We start from the raw sequence: 23,147 nt of genomic DNA on the forward strand, positions 1-23,147 counted from the left end.
GTGTCTTTTGAATTAGATTAAGGACAAGGTTAAAAATTTTAGAGCAAGGGACACTTGAGCTGTCAAGGTCTCAACGCTGACTGTAGCACAAAGGTACCGGCCCCAGCTTCTGGGCCTCCCAAGAAATCTAGTTCTGCCTCCGTCGACAGAAAAGCCCAGGTGTTCACAGAGGTGGGCTACAGCCACAATCAATCTGGAGGTGCAGGGGCTCTGCTGTTCGTGGGCCCCTACAGCCAAGCCGCATGGTCCCACGTTTCCCCAACTATTCTCGAGGACGCGGCGCCACAGACGGAGGAAGAGCACCAGTCAGACTCCAGAGTGGGCTTCACAGAGGCTTTTGCTTTCCGTTTCCTTTAAAACTGAAATAAATGAGAGAAATGCGAAAACCTAGGCCACATTCCACCTCACCCCAAAAAGGAACTGGGGCAATGCTTATCTAAATAAACTCAAAAAAGAAGGTAAACAATGATTTGGGGAAATGCTCACCTCGAACAATTTTCATAGTTACCTCTTATTAAGTAAGCACTGATAATACATGACTATCTAAACCAGGCACTTTTACAAGTATTGTATCTCTGTCTCTCACACCAACGCTGGAGAAAGCAACGGCACCCCACTCCAGTACTCTTGCCTGGAAAATCCCATGGACGGAGGAGCCTGGTGGGCTACAGTCCATGGGGTCGGGAAGAGTCGGACACGACTGAGCGACTTCCCTTCCACTTTTCACTTTCATGCATTGGAGAAGGAAATGGCAACCCACTCCAGTGTTCTTGCCTGGAGAATCCCAGGGACGGGGAGCCTAATGGGCCGCCATCTATGGGGTCTCACAGAGTCGGACACGACTGAAGCGACTTAGCAGCAGCAGCACACCAACCCGACAAAATACACATTATCATCCCTCTTTAAGTCACTAAGGCTCAGACTGGTAAATGACTGGCCTGTCTTCAGACCATAAGGGATTAAACCTGGGATTCAAATGACTCCAGAGCCTGTGCTCTTTCCAGGGCATTTTCCACCTCACCCATTCCACGGAAGTTTCCAATTAACATCAATAAACTACAAAAAATTAAAACAAGAAGACTGAATTTAATGGGGGAAGGCTAGAGACAAGAATACCAGTTCAGAGTTTGTTAAATATAGCGCAGCAATGGTTGTTATTTAAATAATAGATATTAATAAAGTGATCAAAGTCCTGTGGGAAAACCATGTAAATAACAACACAAAGCCTCTTTAAAAAATCTAAGTTCAAAGAAATCAAATTCATACAGCCAATTCACTCCATGAAAACACTTCCCATGCTACTTTCCTCTGAGATGGCCCTGGGAAAGCTTCCCCGGAGAGGCTGCTCTTTGCCTTTGTTTCTTGACGTTCTCCTGCAGGACAGCCTGGCTTCTGGATTCCATTTCATCACTCAAGCGCCTAATGAGCAGGTGGCGACATTGGGCCCAGTGGGACATGGCCAGAAACCAAAGCCCAAATAGTATCAACCAATTGTTCTCCACAGTGTAAAAATGATGAGTTCGCTGAAAAGAGCAGAAGGCCCAGAGTTCTAAGGCCAGTTCAGACTGTGTGACCAGGGAGAAGTTCATTTCTGTAAAGTTCGTTATCTTACTGTGAGACTGATCACTATTTCACAGGATTGTTGTAAAGGTAGAAGATGATAACAAACAGTCTTGTTTCAGCTGGGGCGGGATAAATAAATCCAGGCCCCCTCTGCCATCACTTACTCTACTATCTTTCAATCAACAGATAATAAGGAGACTTTCCTCAAGCTAAAAGCTACGTGTATGTCATTAACAGAATCTGAAAACAGACCAAAATAAATACTACTGTATTTTTATGCCAGAACTACACCACCCAACTTAAGGATGAGTTGACGTTTACTGAGTCACTACCTGTGCCCAGATACACACTCTACTTAACCCTGATAAGGATTAGGGGACGTGTGACTGTCTGGATTTTATGATGTGTAGGCAGACTGGAGAGTGCAAATTCGTTCACCAAAATGAGACCAGCTGGCGAGGCAGAGTCAGACGCACGTCCACGTCCCACCCCAGGTTCTTCCCAATGAAAATAAGATGATACACACAGTGGACTATATGCAGCTGTTTAAAAAGACTGTATAAAAAGCGCACACGCGCACACACACACACACACACACACTCACAAACGAGTGGTGTCAAACTGCTGAAATCTGAGTGAGGTCAGCAGACAGCACCAATACCCTGGTCATGACACAGTCCTACGGTCACACAAGACGCTCGCTGCGGGGGAACTAGGTAAGGAGCAGGCAGAAATTTACTGCATGTGAATCTACAATTATCTCAAAATATTGGTTTTTTTTAAAGATCGGCTAGATCTAAAAAAAAAAAATCAGGATTGGTTGATCTATATATACTGCTATGGCCAGAATGTTAAATGAAAACAAGAGATTATAGAACAAAATACATAATGATGCTATTTAATTTTTCAAAGGTGATACATATATACATATGCGCTTTGAAAGAGTTAAGGTGTTAACAGTGAACATCTTCAGATGTGAGTTTACTGGTGACTTTTATCAACCTCTTTCCACCATTTTAAATATCTTATGAATTTCTTGCAATGTGCAATGTTACTTTTATAAAGCCATGCAGGGGGTGGAGGAGGCATAACACTGCTTCCAATCTGAAAATACGCTGTTCAGATGGCTTCAGAGGCGGCACAGCCAGGCCGCACTGCAGTCCTCAGAGTCACCCTATGATTAGGACTCACGTCTCTGCGCTGTGGCCAGAATCCGAGAGTCTGAACACCGCTAACCGTCGCTCCACGGTCAGGCTCAACGCCAGCCTTGGAGCTCTGGCTCTGACGCTACAGTTCGTTCAAATCACGTAACATCCCCAAAAGGTCCTCAAATGTCAAAGACAATGCATTTTCAAGGGTCTGTCCAATATTCACATTGTATACACCTTGTAATTAATGAGCCAATACAGGGGTCTGGTATGCGTTTATTCACACACATGATCAGAGTGGAAAGAGCACAGATTTGGAAGTCAGACTCGAGTTGAAGTCCTAGCAACCTGTCAAACAGGGGAACGCTCTACCTTCATGGCTAAGGATTAAACGAGTGCTCTCTGAACAGCCAACAAGCCAGGCAGAACCTGAGGTGTTTTAACAGTGTCTGCTCTTCACACTTCTCAAGATGAGAAACCTGGCCGACGCCAAACTACAAGACCTCAAAAATCACTCTGACAGTCCTTAGGACTGAGGGTTATGAAACTAACGAACACACACAATAAGTCAGGGTAACATTTGAGTGGATAAGACTTTTCTATCCATCAAGGGCCAACAGCAAGTAAAATATCACAGCTCTTATAAGGATATCTGGTCTTTGCTTATCAATTGCCAACATATATTTTTTTCCCTAAGGAATGGGTAATATGGATGGTTTTCCTGAGAATTCAGCTTTTAAGGCTTGTTAATTTCTAAGCAAGTAAAAAAAAAAAAAAAAAGAAAAACTCAGTGCAAAGTATAATCTTGGCTCCATTTCATCAACCACCACCAAAATAGTTGGGAAGGCAAGGCTGAAAGTCCCAAAACAGAAATGTATCTCTCCTTGCAATACACCAGGATTGAAACCAAATTACTTCAGTTACTCTTACTGTGAACCAAGGCTCTGAAAAGATAAGGCATGGGATATGAATCTTAGGAACCAAGCAGTCTTTAAATTAGATTTAACTCCTAACTTCTACTTTATAACTAAAAACAACATAAGCGGGAGACGTGGGAGGGGAGAGTTTTAAGGTAGTATGGGCTTCATCAGATGATGGAGCTTTATCGATTAACCAGTTATTAGTAACAGGTAAACACTGTATAACATGGAAAGAAAATGCTAATTCCAAATACAGAAGCATATTTAACAAGAAAGACGGGCGACCAGGGGATGAGCAGCACGAGTCCTTGCAGGCCCATGTTGGAGGGAAAAAAGAGAACAGGCAGGTCAACTAACCAAGGCTTGGAACAGATATCTGCCCAGGAGCAGGAAGCCCGGAACAGCCAGGCTCAGAGGGGAGGTAGGGAGGGACAGGGAAGAGCACAGGCTGGGGCGTGAGACCGACTCTGGGGTCACATCCTAGCTCCTTCCACTATGGTGACCCTGAGCAAGCTACTCGATCCTCTGAACCTCGATGTCCTCAGCAGAGAACAGGGATGGGAACAGTGCCTCCCTCAGGGGGCTGCTGGGCAGACTCACTGGGCTGATCCACGTGGCGCAGCACTTGGCACATAGAGCATGTTCGACAGAGGCCAGCTGTTAGGATCAGCAAGTACTGCACGTAAGTCCTGGCCCTCACAAGGCTGTGTGACAGTGAATCAGCTGCATACCCTTGCTGAAACTTCAAAAAACCCTCAAATACAAGCGGGGTGGGGGGTGAAAACTGGCTTCCCCACCGGGTTGTGAAGGTTAGATGAGATAATCCACACATCTCACAGTCTACTCCAACTCCTGAGCTAGGGCACTCGGCCCTGCGCCCGGCACTCGCACCGCTGGGCGCAGCCGTCACCGTCTTCATGTCAGACTGACGAGGGGGCTGGCGAGCGGCCCACAGCTGCGGGAGAAGCTCCTCTAACCGGCTGAGCCAACTCTGTTCTCACGACCTCTCGGAGCTCCCTGGGCTCCTTCTAGCAGCACGGTCCTCACCTCACAGGGGTAAGGATCACAGGGAGGACCACTTCAAACAAAGCCGACACTTACCTGGAATTTCTGGGTCTGTGCTTTCTGGGGGGCTTCTTTGGCTTTAGCAAAGGCAGCACTGAGCTCTTCGATTTCAGAGTTAAGTTCTTCAATCTGGGTAAAAATAAGGAAGAGTAGCCGAGTGTGCAACTGGGATCTCCTCTCTCTGCATGGCCCAGACGCCACTCCTGCTGAACTGGGAGCCCTTATCACTGAGGGCTCTGTAGTCAGAACAGTGGGACTTCTCGTGCGACTGGCCGCTAGCTGGACGACGTTAGGACAGGCACTTCACCTCTCTGAGACTTCACCCCCTCAGTGGTAACACGAGGATGTCACACTCACCCCACCGAAGCACTGTTAGGCTTCAACAGTGTGACGTGTACAGGTGCTAACTTGATGTCCCGCTCACGCTGAGGGTTACTATTGGGTTAGCCAAAATGTTCCTTCGGGTTTTCTAACCATCCTACAGAAAACCCAAACGAACTTTTTAGCCAACCCGATAGTACTGTTCACAGAGATGACCCACCACACCACCCAGCCTGGCTCCTCCCAGAACTCCACCGCCTCCAATGACCTTCTCCTATGGCCCAGACTCAGCCACAAACTCCCCAGCCAGCCCCTGGCCTCTGCGAGAAGGCACCTGCTCCACCACCTGGGGCCCTGCACAGCAGCGAGCTCTGCCTTCAGCTGGGTCCCGAGCTCCCAACACGCGACATGGACACGGACTGCGATTATGAGCCAAGCCTCCGCTGCAGCTGACACCAGTGGCTACTCACACTCCTGCCTCCTTGGCTTCCCCAACCCCGGATTCCTGGTTGTTAGCGTCCTGCCCCTGCGGCCACCTTCCTCTCCTTATCTGTGAAACTGTGCACCCCTGCAGCCCAAGGCTCCGCCTTCCTGCCCACCCTGTGCTCTCCTTGGGTAAGGAGACCAGCTCTCAGAATTTCACCCACACGTGTAGAAGACTGACTCCCAGATCCACACCTTCAGGCCCGGGCCTTCTCCAAGTTTGGGACTGGCATGTCGACTGCCTCCTGGACTTCTCACCTGAACAGTCCGGGGGCTCCTCCGAGTTGATACCTTGTAAACGGTATTCTTGCCTAGGAAATCCCATGGACACAGGAGCCTGGCAGGCTACAGTCCACAGGGTCGCAAAGAGGCAGACACGCCTTCGTGACTGCACCACCACAGACAGGCTCATCACCTCCAGGGCCGCCCCGCCTCTCCGTGGCCCTCCGCGACCCGCGCTTGTAAGGGGGCTGGTGGGAGCACCACAGCCCAGGTGTGCGGCCAGAAGCTGCCCCGTGCTGCTCCTCCTCTCAAGTCCTGCATCTCATCACCAAATCCCCCAGAGTTACTTCTCATTTTTCATTATTTCCAATCTGACTTCTTGAATAAGCCCCACCCCTCCCCTCCTACTTGCTGTGATCACTGCTGACTCGGGCTTTCTGAATGGGGGGCTAGGGGCTCGCTTCAGCACTGGCCTCCCTGCCGCCATCCTCTCCCTCCTGCCACCCCGTCTGGATACAGTCTCATCCCTGGGGAGGGGAGTACAGTCACACGCCTCCTGCTCCAGAGCCCGCTACCCGAGCAGCTAAACTCACTGACTTCCACCACCACTGCCCCACGCAGCCTTGCTGGCTCCTTCTCTCGCCTCACTTAAGCTCTGTACGTGACGCTCTGACAGGCTTCAACTGTTTTGCTTCTGCAAACACACAAGGAGCTCTTTCCTAACTGAATGCTCTGGCCAGCGTTCTCTTCCCTGCATGAGGCGGCTCCGCGTCTCCACCTGCCCCCCAGCTAACTCTTGGTCCCCCTCTAAGATTCAGCCCGGACCCCTGCTCCCAGAGGAAGCACTCCACTGCGCTGCTCAGAAGCTCCAGAAGTCACTGAGGGTGACCGCGGTGGAGCTCCCACATCCACTCTAAGCGGGACCAGGCCCCCTTCCCTCCACGTCACAGCCGCCTGCGCTCCCCTCAGTCCCGACCCCTCATACTGCCTTTTGTCTCCACTATCGGTGCCCAGCAGTGACTGAGACGTAAGAGATCACGATCCTCACAACAGGAAGAACACAAAGAACCCCCAGGCACCACCTTGGATCCCCAGGGCAGCGAGCCAGGCAGCAAAAGTCAAGGGAGACTTCCAGGTGGTGTGACTGGGGATACGGCGGTGCCACAACGCAGACAAAAGCGAGAGAAAATGCAGCATCGCGGTGGGATGAGGGGCGGTGAGGGAGGTGCTGAGTCTGATTAGAAAGGACCAACGCGGAGGGGCCTGTGAACCATCCAGGTGAGACGTCACAGCCACGGCCTTGTCTCCCAAAACACCGTCATCTCAATTTTCTGTTGTCTTTCAGAGGATTGGGCCTACTCTCCGACATGGTAGCCACTAGCCACTTGGGCTCTTGGAGACTTGAAATGTGGTCTGTCTGACTTGAGATGTGCTAAGCCTATTCGGACTTCAAAGACAAAAGTCGGAGTTTAAAAATGGTAACTACCTCATCATTATTTTTGTTTTCCAGCTTACATGGTGAAAGGATAACATTCGAACCTCACTTGTTTCTTTTTGCTACCTTTAATGTGGCTACTAGAAAATTTTAAATTGCATCTGTAACTCACATTATATTCATACTGGACATCCCTGGATTAGCCTCTACAGAAGAACTTCTAACGGACAATACAACCCTTCCCCTACTTTCCACACTCAGCTCAGCTCTCTTATAAACTTTTTACCTAAAGCTAAAAATTTAGGGTAAGACAGGCCAGTCACAGAAGCTAACAAAGAAAAATCTAACTTCGGGTGTATCCGACATACCTCTTTTTCCTTCGCCTTTAATGCCATGGTTAGACCCTGAATGGCTTTATCCCTCTTTAAACTATTTTTCTTTTCCGTAGCAATTTCTCTTTCCTTCTCCCTCAGGTCTTCCCGAAGTGCCTAAATTAGATTAGAAACAGATTCACTAAGTTGATGCGTTCTAACCAAAATGCGCTGTAAATACATCTCTAAAAGCACACTCAAACGCAGCTGTTCCATCCTCCTCCTGTCAACCTGTGATTAATGCTTCCAAGTAGCGCTGAGCGTCGCTCCCGGTTACCGCGTTGCCGCTCACGGCGACGGGGATGGGTGGAGAAAGGGAATCAAATCAGTTAGGATGGTGACAGCTAGTCCCATGGGAAGGACTCCAGTGTCTTCTGGAGCCTGAATTTAGTCACAGCAGAGCCTCGGAAACCGTACCGGGTTATTTGGGGGAAATAACAGATCATTAATTTCACTCCTTAATGCCTCAAAAGCTAGCAGAGAATTCGGTTTGATGGAGACTGAATATATGCATTTAGAGTCTGAGTTCATTTCTAATCACCACTGCCTCCCTCCCGGGCTGTTCTGAGGATCAAATGAGATGATGGACATGAAAGCGCTTTCTCCGCTGCAGGCAGGACTCGGACGCGGGCAGCTGGGACCAGGGGACCCCAGCGCAGCGGCTCTGCAGTCGGGCCGGTGGGTCTGAATCCTCGCTGCACCTGGGGACGGGACCTCGCCTGTCTGAGCCTCCTGGGTCACATCTGCAAACGGGAAGGCCCGCTCCACCAAGTCATCGCCAAGGCTACCAAACCCTCTCCCACGCGCCTACGGCATAGCTGGCAGGCAGTGGCGCTCAGTGCCTACCACCGGCCGTCACACAGAACTACCTGCTGCACCCCGGAAAGAGCCGAAGGACATCCTCAAGACACTTTCAGAAACGGCATCAACATACCTGGATTCTCTCTTCAAAGCGACTTCTCTCCTTTTCCCGCTCCATCTGTGCAGCCTAAGAAAAGGCATTCATTGGTGCCCGGAAGGAACCCACGAACCAGGAGCTCCCCCAGAATAGTGAGAATGAGCGCTCCATTTACGTTCTGTCTCCGATGCTGAGGCTCTCACGAGCCCGAGCATCCACTCTTTACAGCTCACCTGAAGTCTGCCCGAGGGAAGAACGCAAAGACAAGTAACCCCCACCGGCTGACGACCAGCCCCATGGAGCACGAACCAAGGAGCTGCAGGAAGGGGCAAAAGCCACTACTGCACAGCACGCAGGGAGCAAGAGGGGCCAGAGGGCGGGGCGGACGCAGGCCCGTCACGGCCAAAGGCAGCCAGGGAGGCTACAGAGCTCACAGCTGGGTCAGGACAAAGACGAGCCTGCTCCACAGAAAGACTGAGACGCTCCACGCACTCCAAAGCGTCCCCAGGCATGAACGGACCCGCAGCCACCCTGGGTCCAACCAGAACCAGAAGATTTCCGCCGGGGCTGCCTGCACCTCAGGGCCTGCCCACCTGCGGCCGTGGGAGCCCCAGGCATAGGGCAGGGGGCCCGGGGGCTACAGGGTCTGTACCAGCGACCCACCTCTTGGAGCCAGGGAGAACAGAACAACTCTCTGAGTGTGTCTCTACATGAGCTCCGCCTCGCAAGGTGCCAAGATTAACCAAGGTGGAATGCTGACCCCCCACTCCAAGTACAGCCAGGCCCCGAGGCAAGTTACTTCCGTTCCCCACCGCCTCTGAAGCTTCAGACCAGACCTCGCCTCAAGCCCACCTCTGACCCCAGCGACAAAACAGGTACATACCATGACACCACCCTTCAAAAAATCCAATGGATGAAAACAAATTTCCCAGGCAACAGCATATTAACACATGGTAAAACAGAGGCATTCGGGTATGGACTGTATTTTTAACCAACTCTACAAACACCCGAGACTGGAAAGAAAAAAACTGCCAGGGCCCCTGGCAAAGGAGGATTTCTGCTAATTCCTCAGCTCACGACAGGGACCTGGTATTTTGAAGGCCAGAGTGTGTGACTGTGGGGACTGAATATGCACTCATCCCACAGGGGGGTCCGGTCAGGTAATTAAAGCCTCCACCCCCGCCATGCCTCACCTCAGCCTCGCCCTCCCCATCTCCCCTCAGAGCAGCAGAAAGTCCTTTGAGTTCTCCAGACGACACGGTTTCATCAGGAGATGCCATCTGAGATTTCTCCTCTTTAAGGCACTGAATTAAAGCATCTTTGCTCTTCAAAGACAGCTTCAACTCCTCAATCAGTCTGAAAGAGAACACAATTTAAATATTAATTCTAAGCTGTTCCCTCAGCTCAGTGGAGCAGGAGGCAGGAAATGGGGCCAGACACCTTCAAAGGAGACATGTCCGGAGGACTGAAGAGTTGCGTTTTGCAGGTGGGAGACTAAGGGCCAGAATTCACGGGGCATCAGCGGTCCCCTCACCTCCAGCCCAGTCATGGCCAATCCACCCCCTGAGCAGCCAGACTATGGCCAGATCGAGTCACCCTCCTCCTCAAAGACTTTCATCAGCCCCCTCTAGCGACGGCCATGGATTATGAATTTGGGCCAGGTCGGGGCAGGGGGGCGGGGGGTGGAGCGGGAAATCTTCTCTCCCAAGGAAATCTGGCAGTGAGGCTAAAGAAACAGGACCGACAGAGATGAGCTGCTGCAGTGATAATGAAAACAAGGAGTGCGTCTTCCAAGGCTTCTCAGGGCAACGTGTAACAGACTGGCTGCCAAGGTAAAGGGCCAGCTCCTCAGCAAGGCACTCGAGGCCCTGGCTTAAGGGCCAAGGCGGCCGGCGGCCCTGCTGACGGCCACCCTCTCCGCCCCAGGGCCTCTCCAGGGACCTCCGTCCTGCGGCTCGAGGCCCCACCACACTCCGTCTACCCGGAACCCCCTCACAACTCTGCTCCCACCCCCACCTGATGGATGCCCACCCATTCACCGCCCATGGTCAGCCAGGCCCCCTCAGGTAGAGCTGAGCACATCCCTCTCTGGGTCATCGAATTATCCCTTACCCTGTAGGAACTGCTCCCTGACCTCAGCCAAGCTATTTAACCTTTGAGTCTGCACTCCCTCGGCTATAAAGTGGGGACCACTCGCTTCTGTGGAATGAAGATAAGTTATTTAAAATGCTCCATGACCCCAGGCACACAGCAGACCTCGACAAATAGCAGTGGCTATGATTACTTTAAAAAAAAAACATTCAGCAATTAGCATTTTGTTGGCGGACCCTCGGAAGAGTCTTTCTAGCTAAGCCTAGGAAGCATCTCGGTAGGATAAAAGAGCAACGGCTTGGAAGTTTCAGAGCTTCCTGAGCGCCGGAGGTGAAGGGGAGGCGTGAGTAAACGCAGCTGAAGCACCTAGCAACGCGGATTGGAGCATCTGAAAATCCACGTCCACCTATACGAGTCCTGCACCGAAATCCCAACCCCAAAGGTGATGGGATTAGGAGGTGGGGCCTTTGGGAAGAGCTGAAGTCGTGAGGTTAGAACCCTCCTGAGCGGCAACATGAATGAAGCTGCAGAAAGACCCCGTAGGCCGGGAAGCGAGGGGACACAACGAGAAGCCTGAGACCCCGACGAGGACCCTGGTCCAACCACGCTGGCACCTGGCCCTCGGACTCCCAGCCTCCAGACCTGTAAGAAGTGAGCTTCTATCGTTCGTAAGCTGCCCAGTCTGTGATGTTTTGTTATGGCACCCCAAAAGGACTAAAATAATTGAGCACAGCGGGAACTGGCAGCTTGGGGGCAATGCCCCCCAAAACTTGGAAAGAGGAGTAAGACTGCTCTCTAGGGGTTCCAACCTGAAATTATCACACAGTCAACTAGAGAGGCAAAAAGTCATCAAACTGCACTTAAAACGGACTTGTTGTGCCGCATGTAACTTATACTTCAATAAAACCGACCTGCTTTAGTTGCCTTAAGGTGACTTCCCCGGCGGCTCAGACAGTAAAGCGTCTGCCTGCAATGTGGGGGACCAGGGTTTAATCCCTGGGTTGGGAAGACTCCTGCGGGCAGGAATCCCTCAGAAGAAATGGAGTGGCCATCATGGTTAACAAAAGAGTCCAAAATGCAGTACTTGGATGCAATCTCAAAAACGACAGAATGATCTCTGTTCGTTTCCAAGGCAAACCGTTCAATATCACAGTAATCCAAGTCTATACCCCGACCAATAATGCTGAAGAAGCTGAAGTTGAACGGTTCTATGAAGACCTACAAGACGTTTTAGAGCTAACACCCAAAAAAGATTTCCTTTTCATTATAGGGGACTGGAATGCAGAAGTAGGAAGTCAAGAAACACCTGGAGTAACAGGCAAATTTGGCCTTGGAATACGGAATGAAGCAGGGCAAAGACTAATAGAGTTTTGCCAGGAGAATGCACTGGTCATAGCAAACACCCTCTTCCAACAACACAAGAGAAGACTCTACACATGGACATCACCAGATGGTCAACACCAAAATCAGATTGATTATATTCTTTGCAGCCAAAGATGGAGAAGCTCTATACAGTCAGCAAAAACAAGACTGGGAGCTGACTGTGGCTCAGATCATGAACTCCTTATTGCCAAATTCAGACTTAAATTGAAGAAAGTAGGGAAAACCACTAGACCATTCAGGTATGACCTAAATCAAATCCCTTATGATTATACAGTGGAAGTGGGAAATAGATTTAAGGGACTAGATCTGATAGAGTGCCTGATGAACTATGGACGGAGGTTCGTGACATTGTACAGGAGACAGGGATCAAGACCATTCCCATGGAAAAGAAATCAAAAAAGCAAAATGGCTGTCTGGGGAGGCCTTACAAATAGTTGTGAAAAGAAGAGAAGCGAAAAGCAAAGGAGAAAAGGAAAGATATAAGCATCTGAATGCAGAGTTCCAAAGAATAGCAAGAAGAGATAAGAAAGCCTTCTTCAGCGATCAATGCAAAGACATAGAGGAAAACAACAGAACGGGAAAGACTAGAGATCTCTTCAAGAAAATTAGAGATACCAAGGGAACATTTCATGCAAAGATGGGCTCGATAAAGGACAGAAATGGTATGGACCTAACAGAAGCAGAAGATATTAAGAAGAGGTGGCAAGAATACACAAAAGAACTGTACAAAAAAGATCTTCACGACCCAGATCATCACGATGCTGTGATCACTCACCTAGAGCCAGCCATCCTAGAATGTGAAGTCAAGTGGGCCTTAGAAAGCATCACTACAAACAAAGCTGGTGGAGGTGATGGAATTCCAGTTGAACTATTTCAAATCCTGGAAGATGATGCTGTGAAAGTGCTGCACTCAAGGAGGAAAAGGGGACGACAGAGGATGAGATGGCTGGATGGCATCACCAACTCGATGGACGTGGGTTTGGGTGAACTCCGGGAGTTGGTGATGGACAGGGAAGCCTGGTGTGCTGCAATTCACGGGGTCGCAAAGAGTCAGACAAGACTGAGCAACTGAACTGAACTGAACTGGGAAGATCCCCTGGAGAAGGAAATGGCAACCCAATCCGGTATTCTTGCCTGGAGAAGCCCCTGGACGGAAGAGGCTGGCAGGCTACAGTCCATGGAGTCACCAAGAGTCGGATACGACTTCACCTTCTAGTTACCTTAAAGCAAGTTCTAGACTGGGATGGAAAAGGAGCAGATTGTGGCGAACCCGGAGCCCCCGCCCCGCTAAGAGAGCAGCCTTGGTCCAGCAAGATTCTGGCCCAGCCCTGCTGCTCGGGGCGGAACAGGATGATTATACAGGCAGCTGTAGAAGTCCCAGTAGGGGGTTATGTGCTGTGCTGTGCTTAGTCGCTCAGTCGCGTCCAACTCCACTCGACCCCATGGACTGCAGCCCGCAGGCTCCCCTGTCCATGGGATTCTCCAGGCAAGGATACTAGAGTGGGTCGCCATGTCCTCCTCTAAGGGACCTTCCCAACCCAAGGATCAAACCCAGGTATCCCACATTGCAGGCGAATTCTTTACTGACTGAGCCGCCAGGGAATATAGACAGAGCAAGCCTAGGGAACCTTCGGAGGCCACTGCAGCTGACAACGGCTCAAGGAAGCTACTGCAGCACAGGCCTGCTACCAAAATAAAAGCACGAAATATGCCCCAGGTCATCCAGTGAGAGAAAAAACAAGTCACCACCCTTCTGCTGATTTGAATAATCAGTGCTGACAGTCCTGGTTTGACCTCACAGGGTCAGACACTCTCCTCCCCAAAAAAAAGGAGGAGCTAGAGATGTAAGCCTGACCTTTACTGGAAGAATGAGGAAGAAAGCGATCTTTCCCCTCCCCCGCCTCCAACTCTCTTTTGATTATAAAACTGTAGCCCACTTATTCCTCAGGACAGAGCCCTCTTGCCTGACCACCTCCATCTCTCACAAGCATCTTATATTAATAAATCTACTTCTTGCCTATCACTTTACCTCTCGCTGAACCCCTTCTGAGCTGAGACACAAAGAACCTGAGCCTCAGTAAGTCCAGACACCAGGTGAGTGATTCTAATTGAAAGAGGGTGGGTTCAGATCCCAGACTAGATTTTAGCTGGGTTTGAGTAAAGTCGAGCTCAGAGGTGCGAAGTTTTGCTGCCATGCCTTGCAGGTTTTTAAGAGAAACTGGAAATCTAGACTTTCACATGAAATTAGATTTTTTCTTCCTAATGTTAGCAACAAATTGAAAGTTACCAAAATACTGTGTAGGCCAAATGTAAGTGTCTGTGGGCCGTATTTGACCTAGAGACACAGACTAGACGTAAGGTCAGATTGAAGGAAATCAAGCGGCTAGATCACCTACCTTTGAGAAGGGTGGTGAGAGCCCAGGACACAAGCGAGGTCCTCCCAGGGCGGGCTCTGCTCAGTGGCGGCCGGTCACGTGACAGATCTGGACCCACTTCACCAGGGCAGGACCACAGAGCCCTGTTCATCCAGCTCTGTGCTTTGGAACTCACCTCTGACCTCAGCTTAGCTTCCTGGGCAGGCCCACCTCCGGGGAGGGAACACACTGGCTCTAGCCCCAGGAGAGTCCCACCACAGGGAGGGCCGAAGCAGAGCCAGCAGAAATCAGAGCGGCCCCTCCCCCCAGAGACAGCTGCACATGTGTCTCCGGAGTTACTAGCTTGTTCCATCTCGTGAGCAATATGTCTATGCCCTCCAAGACTGTTTTTCCCTTTTTCCTTTGGCTACCAGGAAGCTTATGGCCAAAACCTGGATGCGAAATTTAGTATAAGCAGAACTTTTCAGCATGAATTTCTGTCTACTAACCCCACCTCTGTCCTCATATCACTACCCTATTCCTTCTCCTTTCATCCTGATTTTATCCCTAGTTTTCTCACTGTGGGGACCAAGTAGAAAAAGAAGGGAACAAGGATAGGAAGGGGGTGACCCCTTCCCTTGCTTTGGATCATGCCGTGCTATGCTAAGACACTGCAGTCATGTCCGACTCTTTGTGACCCTATGGACTGCAGCGCAGCAGGCTCCTCCGTCCATGGGATTCCCCAGGCAAGAATACTGGAGTGGGCTGCCATTTCCTTCTCCAGGGGACCTTCCCAGCCCAGGGATGGAACCCATGTGTCGTGTCTCCTGCCCTGGCAGGTGGGTTCTTTGCCACTAGGGCCAGCTGGGAGGCCCTGTAGTGGATCACACGGCCAAACAGACATCGGAGCCTCACGGGGGTGCGAGCCCACCTGTCCTTCCCTTCCAGGACCGCAGCCATCTCCAGGTCTCCCTCGCGCATCTTCTTCATCTCTGAAAGCTTGCTTTCCAAGCTTAGTCGCAGAGCCTTCTCTGATTCTGTCCCAGCAAAGGCCTTTTCCATTTCTGCTTGGGCGGCTTTCACATCCTAGAGTTAAATTAAATGCATTTGATGCAATTTTTCAATACAATTGGGAACATTTTGAAAGGAAATTGGATTAAAACATAAATATTTATGACTTTTTCTCCGGCACATTTCCCCTCCCTGAATTGTACTACACATGGGGAGAATCAGTAATAAATACATTCACCAGCCATTCTCCCCCTCTTATATCCTGAAGAGTAACAGGCATTTCCAGTGGAAAAGACTCTACAAGAACCGTATTTGGGGTTTTGAAAAATCGGATCAATATTTACAGCTTCAATGAGTACAAAGAGAAATGTGCTTCTCAACACCTAAACATACATAAATTCCTAAGAGTCACCATCATCCCCATACACATTCATCCCACACCCCACTGCCCCTATTTTTTTTTTAAGATAATGACTACACGACTCGAAAGTACATTTTCTAAACCTCCAAGGTGATTTAGGTGGTGAGAAACTCTATGCTCTTCCTGAGAGCTCAGAGAAGCCAGAGGGAAATTGTCTAGATGGCGTGGGCAGCGTCTGTGTGAGGGGAAAGGTCCTGGTGCTCAGGAAAGTCGCCTGACGGTGGGTCTCAATCTGTGAGCCCTTGGCCAGCAGCCTCTGACTGCGCCACACAGAGGGAAGTCAGATCGAACCGGGCTCAAAACCCAGCTCTCCCACTTACTCGCTGGGTGACCTCGTGTAGCCCCTAACCTGCCTGAGCCCGTCTCCCAACCTGTAAGACAGGGATAGGAACCTCGCTGGCGGTCCAGGGACTAAGACTGAGGGCTCCCAGTGCAGGGGGCCGGGGTTCGATCCCTGGGCAGGGAACCAGAGCCCACACCCACAACTGAAGACCCCACGCGCCTCAGCTAGGGCCTGGTGCAGCCAAATAAACAATTAAATAAACAAGAAACAGAAAACGAATGAGCACCATCTCTCCAGAGTCGCTGGAGACTCTGTCACATGCCGGCTGCATCCCAGGAGACTCCACAAACGCCGGCCCCCCTCCCTGCCCCAGCCACAGCACGTCCTCCACCACCGCCTTCCCAAGAGGGCGAGAGCCTGAAGGTCTCGATGGCAGCTGGGGAAAACTTACCAATGTTCTGAGACAAAAAACAGCAGAACCTATTATTTGCTGAGTGCCTGCTGATGCCGGGCTTTGAGCAAGGAGCTTCATTTATGTCATCTGTGATCCTCACTCAACTCCAGGAATTACAGCCTGAGAGACAGGCTGGGGCAGCTCAGCCGGAAGCACTGCAGCCAGAGCGCCCGGCACCCACCCGGCACCCGCGGCCCCGGGGTTCGTTCTCAAAGACGGACAGTTACCTCGTACATCTACTGAAGGGATGAACGAAACCTGTGTATGAAAAGGCTAAGAAACCCTTCTTAGGTGCGCGACACGTGGTGTCTCAGACACGGTAAGCCCCATAAATCGCTGGCTCACTGCAGGTTATTACAATCACTGCAGGGCAGGTGCCTTCAGCCTCATTTCACAGACGAGGCAGCTGAGCCTCAAGGGGCACGTGTCTTCTCCACGGTGACAAACCGGTGACTGAGCAGGAATTCAACCCCGCACGCCAGGCACGCTGTTTCCCTAAAACGCGGGGAGCACGAAACCGGGAAACCCAAGACGACTGAGCCAAGAGGTGAAGTTTCCCGAAGTCTCAGAATTACGTTTTAACTTCAGAATTCGTGCTCGAAAGACTCTCCTTTTGCTTTCAGCTCAGCTGCTTATGATCCAGACTAGGTTCCCCGCCCTTCTGAGCCAGTCTCCTCATCTGTATTTTGGACCTACACACCCCCCTGGGGCTGCTGTGAACAGGAAGAACGGAAAAAACCGTTATCAACCGCAAAGCACAGAACAAGCGGATCTGCTGTTTCCATCCAGGTGTCATCGCCCCTCTTACCTGCTCAGAAGAATCAAGGTTACGGGTAGAGAAAGTGAGATGAAACGAAGGCTTCAAAGACCAAGAATGAAGGAACTGCTATTATTCCTCAGTACTAGCTTAACATGGAGGAAAACTTTCTAACACCTAGGAGACAATATATTTTGGCCAAGAAGCTTCCTGCCTCCCACCAGTCACAGGCAGCACCTGGCTGAGAGTCGGTGGGAGAAGGGCCACACGAGCGGCTCCCCAAGAAGAGCGGTCAGGGAGCATGGGCAGGGTGGGGCCGGAGGCTGGGCTCTGGGGCCGGGGCCGCGCGGCCACGCGAGTCAGGAAGCCCGGCTCCAGGCTGAGCTGTGTTAGGTGGGCCCTCCCCTCGCTGGGCCTCAGCTTCCCCTTCTGCAAAAAGACTGAACTAGATCAGAAGAAGGGTGGTGTGGCAGCCGAAATACAGGCTTTAGAACCAGCAGCTGTAAGTTTAAATGGGCTTCCCTGGTGGCTCAGTGGTCAAGAATCCATCTGCCAATGCAGGAGACACAAGAGAGCCGGGTTTGATTCCTAGGTCGGGAAGATCCCATGGAGTGGGAAAAAATGGCAACCTGCTCCAGTCTTCTTACCTGGGAAATCCCATGGACCGAGGAGCCTGGCGGGCTACAGTCTATGGGGTCACAAAGAGACGGACACCACTTAGAGACTCAACAACAAGAATGTCCAACCGGGGATTAAGGCTGGACGCGCGTTTCTCTCTGTCCCTCCGTGCCCTCATCTGCAGGACACAGACGGTCAAGGGTGGCGTGCAGGGTGCGCAGGTACGGATTCCACACGCACAGCGCCCAGAGCAGGGCTGCAGCCAGGAGGCACTCAGGAGGGCTCTTGCTTCTGCTGACACCCTGACAGGTTACAGAGAAGAGGAAAAGGAACAAGATTCTGCCCCCTCTGTTATGAACCCACTGTGACGAACAGTCTCCTCAGGGCTCGCAGACTCGCCTCTTCTAAGAGGTGTATCCTCTTGGTCAGGACATCTTCAACCTGGCGGACCTTCTTCTGAGCATCTTCCTTCACCCGCTGAACTTCAGAGCCGCCCCCTCCGGCGAGGCTCTCAACTGCTTTGCTGTGAAAAGAAGCAGAGGCGTGAAATGCACAAGAGAGACAGTCACATGGTGACTCCAGGGGCTCCAAAGAGACAGAGCACATCTGCTGGGCCCTTCTCCCACAGACCTGTGCTGCGCTTTTTTTTTTTTAATATTTGTAATTCACAAGCAGAAATAATGTAATATATAAATGTATTAAATCAATCATGCAGTACACCTTCAACCTACACAATGTTATATGCCAAGTATATTTCAATTAAAACACGTAGATGTGATATCTGTGTATGTGTTTATATGTGGTTTGTATACTATCCAGTGATTTCCTTAGGGTCAATTCCTAAACACGGAATTACTAAGTTAAAGGATAAGCACATTTTCAAGACATCTGACAGCTACTGCCAAATTCCCCACCACAAAACTTCCGATAAAGCACACCTCCACCACTGGCAGGAAAGGCGGAGAGCAGGTGTGACGAACCAGCGTGCAAGGAGCAGGATGCAGGGGACTCCCGCGGCCGCCCAGTGGTTAAGACACTGCACGGCCACTGCAGGGGGCACAGACTCAAACCCTGGTCAGGGACCGAACGTGCCGCCTGGTGCAGCCACAGAGAAAAGAAAGAAAAGGGGTCAGGAAGCAAAGAAAACAAACCTGAGGGCAAAGGTCGGCCACTGGAGGGAAAGCGTCTCAAACCCAGCAGACAGTTCTGTAAGCACCAGCGGCGACTGCGGGCCCAAGGGGAGGGGGTCACCCGCTCCTCGCGCCCCCCCACCTCCAACACAAAACCCAGAGCTCATGCCGCTGGGCATCACGGGGTGCCCGCTCCACCTGACCAGCGGTGGTGGGGCTGGCGCTCCAGGACCGGACACGGGGCCACCACCACTGATGGCCTTTCCTTTTGGTTCTCAAAAGAGAAAAACAGGGTCAGATGTGAATTTCTGAGACACAGACTCAGAGCAGTTCTCATCGGATTTCCAAAGTGACTACGGATTTCCGGAAGGCAGAATAATAAAGGAACGGCTCCACCTAAAGCTCGTTTTTCAGAAAAACGGCAAAAGAATAAATCTATTCATCGCCAGCTTCCCGTGCCCTACTTAAGGGTATATAACATTTTTCCAACCAGGAGCCACGTGAGCAGACACTCTCATGCACAGGCCACGTGCGTTTCTGACTGAGAACAATGGAGAGTCAAGAGGGCCATGCTTGCCATCCACATCTCAGACACGAGTCTCTGCAAATACAGACTCCATTCCTATCTTGTTCCCTGGTACCAACAGGCCTTTGGAAGCCTCCCACCCCGTATCATGATATTATTTTAATGGAATTCAATGTGAACGACTGCAAAGAGCGAGCAGGGGGTCTGGGGCTGAACAGACCTGCTTCCAAATTTTGACTCTATTATGTCCTCAGTGTGACTCTGGCTAAACTACCTCTTACACCTCGGTTTCCTCATTTAACAAATGAGATGATTACCTCTTAGAACTAACATGCTAACACGCGTGTCGCTCCTCTGATCTGAGTGCTGCCTGCTAGCCCGTGTCCCTGAAGACAGCGGTGCTGGCCCCTGCTGAGCGGCGCTGAGCGGCCTCGCTGCCCACCTTGGCGGGTGTCTGAGCTAAGAACAGATCCTCGCGGGCTGGGACTAAGGCCACCATGGCCACCTGCCAATTAATGCCATGAGATGTCCTCAGGTCCCGCCCAATCCCCTCCACCATTTCCTGATCAGGACTGTCTGGGATTCACTCCTCAAGAGGCATTATACACGGCTGAAAGATTTCTGTTTTAAAAGCTTTCCCCTCCTGAGCCTTGAACACAGGATTTTTCCAGTCCCAAACTTCCACTGACTACCACAAATGTTTTACCCCTTCGGTTTTACAGGAACTTCTGTAGAAAACCACTGGCTCCACCACCCTCCCCTCCACCCCGCGCCACCTCCCCCCACAGCCAGCAAGTGCAAATACCAGCCACGATCAAACGTCTGTGTTTTGCAGTCTGCATCATACACATGGTCAAGAGGCTGACTACAATTTTTAACAAGTACTGGCATTATTCAATTCGGGTGCGTTTTAGTTATGCCACTAAAATGTATTCCCAATAATAAATGTTCCAACTTTTCATTTATCATCTTTGTATTTTACAGTTACTGTAGCAATAAAATTTATACTCAGCAGTATGGTGCAATTTTCCCCTACTAATGGAATTATTATTTTTGTTTGTGTTTTAAAGCCACAGAGATAAAATTTACTCTTGACAATATGTCTGCTTTTGCTCTTAATGCTCCCTTATTGTAACTGAGAAATATAATAATAGAAAGCCAGAAAACATATATGTTTACTGCACGGCAACGTGGAGCGAGCTCCAGAGGAAATCAGCCCCAGTTCTGCCGCCAGAAGAACTGGGCAAGTCCTCCCATCCGCTGAGCCTCAGTTTTCTCTTCACTCAAATGGGAATACTGGCTGCCTCAAATAGCTGTTATAAAATCAGATGCAATAAAGCATGTCACCAGGCCCAGGATCTGGGCCACAGTAGGACCTCAATAAACGTTAGTTCTTGGAAGGTAGAAGGGAAGCTCAAGAGGGAGGGGTTACATGTAAACTTACAGCTGATTCACACTGCTGTACAGCAGAAACCAAAACCACTGCAAAGCAATTATCTTCCAATTAAAAATACACGTTTTTAAAAAATGTTAGTTCTCCCCTTTCTTTATAGAAACTTCTCTTTACAGAATCTGGCGCAAGAGATGAGACAGACACCAAGACCGAAGGAGAGAAAGGGTTTAGAGAAGCGGCTCTAACCCAGCTTTCCACCCAATACAAGAAAGAACTTTTCTGGGAACACCACCCTCGCTATCCTTTTTAATCCTCAACATTTCCTCTTGATTCTTCCTATCCTAGAGGTGGTCTTTAGGAAAAGCAAGGCCTTTTCCTGTAACTGATGCTGGGCAGTTCAGGGCCAGGGCAGGTACCTTCAGCAGGTGCTCAGTGGACGCAGCACAGAGCCACGCGGCTGCGACCGGCGCGCCAGGCGCAGGCGGCTGCGACCGGCGCGCCAGGCGCAGGCGGCTGCGACCGGCGCGCCAGGCGCAGGCGGCTGCGACCGGCGCGCCAGGCGCAGGCGGCTGCGACCGGCGCGCCAGGCGCGGCTGAGAGGAGCTACCCCACGTCCGAGGTCAGGGGCAGAAGCCGGGAGGACCCCATGCCTGAAGGGTGGCGGCCAAGAGGAGTTACCCCACGTCCGAGGTCAGGGGCAGCAGCCGAGACTGCCAGACTGCGACGGCGCAGGAACGGCCGAGAAGAGCTGCCCCGCGTCGGAGGTCAGGGGCGGCGACGAGAGGAGTTACCCGCGTCCGAGGCCAGGGGCAGGGGCCAGAGGAGCAACCCCACGTTCAAGGCGCCTGCGCGTGTGCAGGAGGGCCTAGAGGAGCTATCCCACGTTGAAGGTCAGGAAGGACGGCGGTGAGGAGATACCCCTCGTCCAAGGTAAGGAGCAATGGCTGCACTTTGCTGGAGCAGCCGTGAAGAGATACCCCACGCCCAAGGTACGAGAAACCCAAGTGGACGGTAGGTGTTGCAAGAGGGCATCCGAGGGCAGACACACTGAAACCATACTCACAGAAAACTAGTCAATTTAATCACACTAAGACCACAGCCTTGTCTAACTCAATGAAACTAAGCCATGCCTGTGGGGCAACCCAAGATGGGCATGTCATGGTGGAGAGATCGGATAGAATGTGGTCCACTGGAGAAGGGAATGGCAAACTACTTTGGTATTCTTGCCTTGAGAACCCCATGAACAGTATGAAAAGGCAAAATGATAGGATACTGAAAGAGGAACTCCCCAGGTCAGTAGGTGCCCAATATGCTACTGGAGATCAGTGGAGAAATAACTCCAGAAAGAATGAAGGGATGGAGCCAAAGCAAAAACAATACCCAGCTGTGGATGTGACTGGTGATAGAAGCAAGGTCTGATGCTGTAAAGAGCAATATTGCATAGGAACCTGGAATGTCAGGTCCATGAATCAAGGCAAATTGGAAGTGGTCAAATAGGAGATGGCAAGAGTGAATGTCAACATTCTAGGAATCAGCGAACTGAAATGATCTGGAATGGGTGAATTTAACTCAGATGACCATTATATCTACTACTGCGGGCAGGAATCCCTCAGAAGAAATGGAGTAGCCATCATGGTCAACAAAAGGATCTGAAATGCAGTGCTTGGATGCAATCTCAAAAACGACAGAATGATCTCTGTTCGTTTCCAAGGCAAACCATTCAGTATCACAGTAATCCAAGTCTATGCCCCAACCAGTAACGCTGAAGAAGCTGAAGTTGAATGGTTCTATGAAGACCTACAAGACCTTTTAGAACTAACACCCAAAAAAGATGTCCTTTTCATTATAGGGGACTGGAATGCAGAAGTAGGAAGTCAAGAAACACCTGGAGTAACAGGCAAATTTGGCCTTGGAATATGGAATGAAGCAGGGCAAAGACTAATAGAGTTTTGCCAGGAGAATGCACTGGTCATAACAAACACCCTCTTCCAACAACATAAAAGAAGACTCTACACATGGATATCACCAGATGGTCAACACCGAAATCAGATTGATTATATTCTTTGCAACCAAAGATGGAGAAGCTCTATACAGTCAGCAAAAACAAGACCAGGAGCTGACTGTGGCTCAGACCATGAACTCCTTATTGCCAAATTCAGACTTAAATTGAAGAAAGTAGGGAAAACCACTAGACCATTCAGGTATGACCTAAATCAAATCCCTTATGATTATACAGTGGAAGTGAGAAATAGATTTAAGAGCCTAGATCTGATAGATAGAGTGCCTGATGAACTATGGAA

At 50.6% G+C, this 23,147-nt stretch overlaps 1 protein-coding gene across 38 annotated transcripts in view; it reads right to left on the bottom strand.

Moving 5' to 3' along the window:
• The window catches only part of CDK5RAP2 (CDK5 regulatory subunit associated protein 2), a 183,952-nt gene that overhangs the window by 122,813 nt on the left and 37,992 nt on the right, over positions 1–23,147 (bottom strand). For 28 of the 38 annotated variants that reach the window (XR_015168772.1, XR_015168771.1, XM_086413938.1 and 25 more), the window contains 6 exons: positions 18,198–18,321; positions 15,186–15,340; positions 9,620–9,782; positions 8,463–8,516; positions 7,526–7,645; positions 4,733–4,825 (listed from right to left, as the gene is read on the bottom strand). Coding sequence is in view for 36 of the 38 variants with exons in the window: in XM_086413938.1 (XP_086270064.1) it covers positions 4,733–4,825; positions 7,526–7,645; positions 8,463–8,516; positions 9,620–9,782; positions 15,186–15,340; positions 18,198–18,321 (709 nt within the window). In the remaining 2 variants the exon portion in view is untranslated. Of the gene's footprint in view, positions 1–4,732; positions 4,826–7,525; positions 7,646–8,462; positions 8,517–9,619; positions 9,783–14,296; positions 14,506–15,185; positions 15,341–17,231; positions 17,346–17,827; positions 18,322–23,147 lie in introns of those variants that run through there. The other 10 variants (XM_086413948.1, XM_086413934.1, XM_086413947.1 and 7 more) reach the window with 7 other exon arrangements.

The sequence above is a fragment of the Bos grunniens genome, chromosome 8 (genome assembly GCF_055505025.1).
Source record: "Bos grunniens cultivar Pamir isolate PY7600 chromosome 8, Bosgru_T2T1.0, whole genome shotgun sequence".
Classification (NCBI taxonomy): Eukaryota; Metazoa; Chordata; class Mammalia; order Artiodactyla; family Bovidae; genus Bos; species Bos grunniens.